The sequence below is a fragment of the Protobothrops mucrosquamatus genome, unplaced genomic scaffold (assembly GCF_001527695.2).
Source record: "Protobothrops mucrosquamatus isolate PMUCROS unplaced genomic scaffold, P.Mucros_1.0 scaffold633, whole genome shotgun sequence".
In the NCBI taxonomy this organism is placed as follows: Eukaryota; Metazoa; Chordata; class Lepidosauria; order Squamata; family Viperidae; genus Protobothrops; species Protobothrops mucrosquamatus.
The window spans coordinates 224,495-233,271 of record NW_015386925.1 but is presented as its reverse complement, the minus strand read 5'-3'; the positions used below and the strand labels follow the sequence as shown (position 1 = coordinate 233,271).

The 8,777-nt window shown below is 41.0% G+C and overlaps 1 protein-coding gene across 1 annotated transcript in view; it reads left to right on the top strand.

Moving 5' to 3' along the window:
• The first annotated feature begins 1,044 nt into the window (after positions 1 to 1,044).
• The window catches only part of OTOF (otoferlin), a 145,090-nt gene continuing 137,357 nt past the window's right edge, over positions 1,045 to 8,777 (top strand). The window contains exon 1 of the mRNA XM_015817746.1: positions 1,045 to 1,123. Coding sequence (XP_015673232.1) covers positions 1,045 to 1,123 — 79 coding nt within the window. The remainder of the gene's footprint in view (positions 1,124 to 8,777) is intronic.

Genomic DNA, 8,777 nt, shown 5'->3' with positions numbered 1-8,777 from the left:
TAGTTTTAGATTTAATCATGATAATTAAGGGATACCTCTTCTGGCCTGTCTCTTGAGTTTGCATGCTGGGAACAGGCAAGGGGTGGGGGAGGGCGGTTCTTCTTCCTCTTCGTGAGTTTCCCCGGAGGTCCTGTGTTGGACCCCAAATGCAAACGCGGAACGGAGGTCGTCCTAAGATCCTTACGATAAAACAACCAATCGAGCCCTTTGCTCTCCCACATACAGGGTGTGCAAAGAGAATCCTCGGGGTCGGGTATTTTAATGTGTGGACGGGTCGATAGCGAACGAGGTTCGGTTTAGGAGCTTGGACTGAAATGCCCGCCCGCTTGCCTCCCTTTCCAATGCAGCAGTCGGCTGTGGGGCAGCCCGAGGACGGAAGCTGAGACACCCCCCCCCCCACCGGCTCTACTTTCAGTCCCTCCCAGGATCGCGTAAGCCCCGCTTGGCGCTCCTTTGGGTGGGGGGGACTCAGCAGTGAAGCAGTTAAGGCACGCCAGCCGTAGCTCCAGCCCCCGGGGCCGGAGCCAGCGTGGTGGGGGGGGGGGGATGCTCCTCCGTTATCCTGGCTTCCCCAGGCAAAAGTCACGTGGCTTTGGGCAGGAGAGGCGTCGTGAAGCGACCTCGGGTTTAGCATCCTCTTTCTCCTCCTGCTAAAAGCGGTGGAAGGATGGGGAGAGTCCTGCCTGGAACAAAGGGACCAGTCCGGGCAGCGTGTAGAGAGCCCCGAGCGGGACTTTCCAGCGACAGCTCCTGAATAATTGAGAGCCAGCAGTCACTTTGCTGCTTCCCAGGCAGCCCCATTGGCACAGCAGCAGCTCTGGTTTACAGCTCCTGATCTGGACCGGGATGGGAGGAGGTCGCTTTCCAGCTGAAGAGCTGCTGCACGGAGGCTCAGCAGGCAAAGAGAAGAGGAGGGTGACACAGCTCTGAAGGCAGCCCGGCTGGATCCCCATATCTGCTCCAAACGTTGTGCCCGTTGCCTTTCATTGGCACTTTGTAGCAACAACAGCAGAGCGCACTCCTCCTCCCGGCCACCAGCCCACCATGGCCTTGATCGTGCGTTTGAAGAAGGTCACCAACCTGAGAGGCAAAGCGGACAGGATAGCCAAGGTGGCTTTTAGAGGTACATGCCCCCCCCCAGTTGTGTAGCCTGCAGCAGAGGTGCTCTTTTTGATGCTGCAAGATAGGTGCCTGTTTGTGTGCCGGTCTGCATGTCCCAGGGAAGGGAAAGTTCTCTGCAGAGGAGCCTCAACCCTGCAGAACAAGGGTATGACTCTGGGGAAGGATGCTCTCACTCTCCTAGTGTTTGGGCGGCTTCATTCTGGAAAAGAATAGCTCCTGCATCTATTTTGCCTGGACTAGTGCGACTTGGAGTTGTGGCTGTTGTTGTTTAACTGGCAGGTTCTGGAGTCAGCAAGCCCTGGTGATGCAGCTCCTTCAGTCTGGAGCCACATTATGTCCGAAGAACCCTCAGAGGTTCCAAGCCAAAGTTTTTCCATCCCGTTAAGATCTGAGGACTGAGTTAGTATGTTATTGTTGACTGTGATTTGTTTTCTTATTCACAGAATGATTGTGCTTGCAATTACACAAGTAGACATTTTTGAGCTTTTGAATGAGGACAGACAGGAAGAAGAAGAAGAGTGCCAATAAGAACTTCAGGGTCATTTTAAATCTCACATTTTTTGAAAATGTGTAACATGTGGCACACTCCTGCATCTCTGCAATGCTTCAGACATGGCAAGGTTTTTACAATGAGGTACCCATTTGGTGGAAATAGCAAGTGAATTGTGATAGGGGTTACAAGCAAGTTGCCTCTTAAACAGCAGTTTGTCAGATCCTGAAACAAGAATTGGCAGAAACATTTCCCCATTTTGAGCAGAGCGCTTTCTCAGCTTTTGCTGGAGATGCCGGGGTTGAACCTGGAACCGCTGGCATACAAAGTATTGCTTTGAGTGTATGCACACAGCTTTGAAAGATACACATTGCCACTGTTCTCTACAGCGCTCACTATATATAATAATCCACATTGTTTTTATACAGCACTGCAGAAAGTTAGCGCTCGCACTAATGCTGATTTGCAAAATGTAAACCTTTTGATCTTCAGGTTGTCTAGGGGAGTGGAGCTAGAGCTGAAATTGGAAAGAATGGCTTGACTAAAGTTATGATAAACTTATTTTCCACTAATCAATTATAGCATCATCTAATCATCACTGAGACAATATAACACCTGCCCTCGCCCCTGTTACATTGGCAGAATAAGTGTTGAATTATACTGAAGGACAGTATAAATGATTACTGGAGAAATGGGCTATGATTTGTAGTTGATATAAAATCTGCTCTGACTTTTTTCAATTTATATGTTCTATTAGAATCACAGCTATTGCATGACACCTCCATAGAGTGTGCATTTAGTATACATGACAATATATGAACAAAGAATGTCATAAGTATTATTTCTGAGATACTATATCAAATAATATTGTTCTTCTCACAGGGAAAACATCCTGGACTTAAAAGTGAAATGGTTTGCATTTTCAGGTGTTTGTTTTCTAAAATTCAGAACCAGCTGTAAGAGAAAATAATGCATGGACCTCATCAACTAAAAAGAAAAATCAACTTGATTTTCTGATGATGCCCAAACAAGTTAAAGAAATCCAACCCTCATTTCTTGATAGTTGTCTAACTTCTACACCAGCTTATCCTTGTGTCCAAAAATATAAATATATTTACCTGTAAACTATCTCAGGTCAGGTCAACCGGCCGGCAAGAATAAGTGGAAAGCCTAGCAAAATTTCCAAACAGAGGTAAGCATGCACCTTAGAATAGAAATATTATGCCAGAAACACAATCTGGAGACTTTCTGATAAATTGAATTAGACATATTGGATTAGATCCTGAGTGTATTCGATTGGAACACTCCTACTTAAATTATCTCCTTAGACCCCACATCAGTTCCAATCAACACATCTGCTGCCCCAATTCATTATAAGGACCAACCTTTGTCCCCTTCCCAGCTTTGAGCAGAAATAAAACTTGGGGGGAAAAAAAGAATTAGAAAGAAAATAATTGATGAGGGAAAAAGAAAAAGAATGCAACCATATGGGTTTAAGGAGTATTTCTTTACACATATTTTAATCCTAACTGTTAAAAAATTGTGGCTTTTTATTACACTTTTTAAAAATAGATGGCTGGTGTGATAGGAATGTTTTTATATCTCCTATTTCAAAAACATTGTGCATGCCTTGTGTGTATATGTGAGTGGTTCTTAAATGCCCATTATCGCTTCTGGGCACAGGCTTCAAGGGTATTTTTCTTTAGTAAAAGACAAAAGCAGCTGCAACTTACACAGCCCCTACATCTAAGGTCAAGGATAACTTGCAAACAAGATCTGTAATGTACAATGGCACACTTGTTACATATGAGGATACGATGAAGTTGCAGTCCTAATACTTAGAACTTTTTACAATGTTGATGCTGATTCAAAATATTTTTTCCCAGTTCTTTTTTTTAAATGCGTCTTGAATTTTGGAACCTCGCCTCCCCATTTAGTCATTCATGACAGATTTTACTCCAGTGCAATCTGAAGCTCTCCCTCAAATGGTTCTTGCTCACGACTTAGTACCATGAGATTTAGTGGAATACTCTTCATCCTTGGAAATGGTTTGAGGCATATTGCCCCATTCAGAAAATACAGCTGCTCCCTGAGGTTGATAGATGATAAAAATAATCTTGTGGCATGAAATCCCATCTTTGGCCTTAAAATACTGTTCTCTGCTTCTCTATTATTAAAGATGAGGGAGGGACATTCTGGATATGTGCAGAGGTACTCCTGTTTTTATGATCACGTTTGCCAGGGCAAATGGTACAAAAAGAGTTCAGGGCTAGATCAAGAAAATCCTACAGCAATCTATCCTAAATAGACAGTTTGATCTGGAGTGTTGTGCTGGGGAGTAAAGGAAAAGCTACTTGTCTTGTCCATGTGATATAATACCGTCTGATGAAATAAGTAAGAAACTAGCAAAGTTTTTCCAAGTTTTGGGACCAATCAACCTACCGTGGAAGATTCTGCCAATGGTAACAGAAGTAAGTAACCGCAGTAGGAAATTTAAAGCCACCAAACCAAGTCTTGCCCATGAAATGTGCTGTCTCAGGCAAAGAACCAATAACCAAAGTCATTATCATCTAGGGCTATCCCAAATGCAATGGGGAATGCCCCTGTACAGGAAGTATCCCTGGAACTATTTTTGATGTTATACAGTAACGATGACAGGATTTTATTTATTTATTATTTTTGTTTAATTTTTTGTGGAGTTCTTGGTGCTCTCTGAGTTTGGCTGTTTGCTTGCAGATGTTTCATTATACAACTAGGTTATATCATCAGTTCAAGAGAGTGTGGGAATTTGTTCTGGTTTCTGTACAGTTGCTTGCCCTGCCAGTGTTGGTGGGGGTGTGGTTTTCTCCTTGGTAATGCCTTGGTTGAAGTATTGTTTTCTGCTTGATTGTTTGTCTGGTGTTAAATCCCTGTTTATCTGAGTATTGGCTGCTGGAGAGGATGTGTTCTGGAGAGCATGTGTTTTGTTTATTTTCTGAATGCGTATATGTAATATTGAGCTGCAAACTTAGAAGTTTTACAGAAGAGTGGCATCAATATTTACACATAATAAACAATATATTAGTTTAGCATTTAAAATGTGCATGTACGAGCCCTACTGGATCCTTTCCCTCATGTACCCTAAGTCAGGAGTCCCCAGCCCCCGGTCTGTGGACCAGTACCAGACCACAGCATGCCAGCAACCGGGCCGCACAAACCGGGATGCAGGCAGCACACAAAACCACATCCCCTCTGGTCTGTGAAAAAACCTCCTGCCATGTAACCGGTCCTTGGTGCCCAAAAGATTGGGGACCTCTGCCCTAAGTCACTGCAGTTATTAGTTTAGGCATTTATTTCTTTTCCAGATTCAACTCCAGACAAATTGTTGGAGCAAGAAACAGCAGGGGTCCAAGACTCAAAATGTGTTCATTACTTTCTCTTATTTACTATTGAAGTCCCTCAGTCTGATGCTTTAAATCAGTCTTTGTGGGGAGCTTAACAAATTCACATGACTTACCTAGATTGGTGGCAGTACTTAGCTAGCCTTGGCTGATTTCAGAAAGTTAAGCCAGGCCAGATCTGGTTAGTCCTTGGACAGGAGACCACCCAAAAAATACCAGGGTGGAGGCTAGATTGAGAACTTTAAAAACACATCCTGGAAGTAGACAGTAATAAACCATGTCTAAATTGTTGACAAGAAAAGTACATAGATATGTCCAAGACATCACTAGGAATAGAACCCGGCTTGACAATGGATCTTACTTTTACCCCTTTCAGGGTTAAGTTATGCTTAACTGCCACAATGACCTTTTAATTTCTGCAGCTCCAAATAATAATACAAAAAAATTATGGAGATTAATGTGCTGGACATAGCTGAATGTATATATTTGCCAGTCTCATCAAGTTTGCAGATTACTAGAAACTGGTGGCAGTAATATTGTCAAGATCATTTTAACTACGGTAATTTTCCCTTTAGGAGATTTTTCACTAAAATTACTTTCCATAGGCCTGTATTTCTTGTACAGAGGAAAATTCATCAGGAAAAATGTTTGAGCAAGGACACATAAACAATAATGATTCCATTGTGGTCTTTTTGTTGTAATTTTTGTAAAAGAACAACAATAAATCTTGGAAGAAAGATACAGGCTTTTGAGCAATATGTCTATCTTGGCACCAAAAAAAGACATGCTAGGCAAAAGAAAAGATTAGATGTTAGAGATGGTGATTTTTTTTAGAGGATGATGATGATGATGATGATGATGATGATGATGATGATGATCATCATCATCATCATCGATTGGTTCAGATTCCAAAGCACTAGATAGATGTTAAAATAAGAATTTAAATTATTTTGACTTAAAGGTACCATGCAACTTGTTGGATCTGGAATTTTTTTCTCCTGCAAAAGACTAAATGGCTTACTCTCTACAACTGAAAACCTCTGCATGTGAAATTTGATCAACTTGCTGAAAGAATAGCATACTAGTTTTTCTCTTCTAATTCATTAAAGTGAATCCAACTCGATGATGGGGAAATTGCTTTGTGCGATCCAGATGTGAGTTTCTAAAAGATACAGGTATAAAGCAAGATTCCTGATCTGATTTTCTGAAAAGGATTTGACTGCATATAGTTATACTTTATTTAGACTGACAACTGACCTTTCAAAATAGATTGAAATGTAGGTCTTGTGATAGATTATCACACATAAAGATATTAGGAAGTCTGAAGGCAACCATCCTTAACCCAGCATAATCCAGAAATATTTAACTTCTGCTATCAAAAAGTCATTATCATGGCTATAAAGTCTAATTCCATTTTTATACACTATGCTATAGCATTGTTACACATGTAATGAAGTGGCAGACATCTGCAGCCATTTTGAACGTTGGTTTTGGAGAAAAGTTTTGGGAATACTATAGAGAGCCAAGAAAGCAAATCAATGCATCAAATGAACGCAGTGCTCTCGTTTCCTCACAGATTATCCTACTTCAGACACAATATACAAAGTCCTAGCTTTCTGGAGAAGATTCCAATGCTGGAAAAGGTAGAAGGAAAGAGAAGAAGAGAACAACCAGCAGCAAGATGGATAGACTCCTTTAAAGTGACAATGAGGGCGCAGTTGGAAGAGCTGAAGCACCAAGTTAGGGGTAGATCATCATGGAGAAAATCTATCTATTGGTTGTTAAAAATTGACAATGACTTGATGGCATGTAATCAATCAATCTTTGGTTGCTCCTGACATAGAGGCAAGAGACTCAAATCAAAACAATTGAGACAGGCAAAACATGCACATTACCCCCAATTATTGAAAAAAAGGCTAGGCAGATGTAAAGTCAGGCTTAAACACTATCCTAAAAACAACCAATATCAATGAATATAAGGGGCACAACTCCTACTGCATGCTGACTTTTATACCCACTAGCTTCAGAACATTGTATTTTTCTTGAATATCTTCAAAAAGCAGCCCTTGATTGCAAGAATCAACCATTTTTGTTCCCTAAGAATGCTTCAGGCATTCATAAAAAATAAAGATTGCTTCTGGATTTTAGATTGTTCTATAGCTGAACAATTCCCAGTTAGTGCTTCTTTTAGTTAAAAAAAAAAGACCAAACCTTTTTACTTATTTTTTCTTGAAAGAAATGAAACTTGGAGGGGTTGGGAAAGTTGGGAGGTGATTAAAGGCCCCAAGTTGTAGAGCTGGGATGTCTTTCTGGTACAGCTGCTCAAGGCTATTTCTCTGCACCAAAATGTACATTTCTCACAAGGAAACAGCAGCTACATATCATAAAATCCTGAATTGTAAAATACAAATCATTTTAAGAACACCGAAAGAAGAAATACAGTTCCAAACAATGTCTCATACATCAAATCAAGAAAACACCCACTAAAATGCATTTGCTTAAGAGACTGTCTATGATATGTCTTGTGAAAGAGTGTGGAGATGGTCTTGGGAAAGGGGGCAGGGACCACTGAAGAGCTGTAGTAGGAGAAGATACTACTCAGTCCTGAGAAATTGGAAAGGATGAGAAAGCAATTCAGTTCTGTCTTGAGTTTGCTTAGTATAAGATGGGGCAGAGAAGATTTCAAGATTCAGTTATTTTGCCCTGCAACAATAAAAAGCATTTCTGGACTCTCTGCTGCTTCTTTCCTTCCCTTTCTTACCTTGAAGGGCTGACCAAACCAAACAACCTCCCTAAAGAAGTACCCTCCAGTCTGAATGGGAAGCCAACTGAGATTACCTCTGCTACAGAGATATTTGTGCAAAGGAGTCCTGGAGGAGGACAGGGCCTCTCTGATGGAACAAAGTCTCCAAAAGAGGAAAGGAAACAGATCTTACAAAGTATTTTAAAAAGAGAGATGATTGGTCCCTCAATAGCTATTTTGCTTTTTATTTATTTATCATCACATTTATAAGTCACCCCATTCATTGTAGCCAGCATGGACATGTTGTGTCTTGTCACCTAATAATCATTGAGTAGCTGGCTACCAATTAGAATAAATGCTGCACAAGAAACTTTACAGCGCCAGTGAAAGTATTTGTAAGTAGCTTGTGTATTTAGCACCAAATTCAATATGTCCATTATGAGAAACAAATTAATATATGCATCCACATCTCAACTGATCAATGTTACAACATGTTTTGTAACAACCAATGTATTTCTGGTCCCTTCTTCTCAATATTCAATTATGTAACTGATCATTCTAGTCCCTGTTTAGGCATGAAAGCCACTGGGTGACTTTAGGTCAATCACTCTTTTTCAGCTCACTTCACCTCATGGGGTTGTTGTTGTGGGGAAAATAGGAGGAGGAAGGAGGATTAGATATATCTGCCACCTTGGTAGGATACAAAATAAAATAAAATATATCATATAACCTAAAGAAAAGTGCTGGGGTAGGGAATTTTCAGTAGAGGTGAATGTTGATGTCATCTCTACATTTCTTTATAAAGAGCAATCCACAGTGAGATAAAAAATAGCAGATGGGGGGTTCTGCAGGATGAGGGAAATCAAGATTCCTTGAAGGAACTCTAAAATCCATTCCAGAAAGTGGTGACAAGCTTTCTGCATTAGTGCAAAGAAAATTATTTTGAAGTGGCTGAAAAGTATTAGATGATTTTGGGGGGCAGATGATGAGATCTGGATGTCTGAGGCGTAGAGCTGAAATTGTGCACATCATCACATAACTG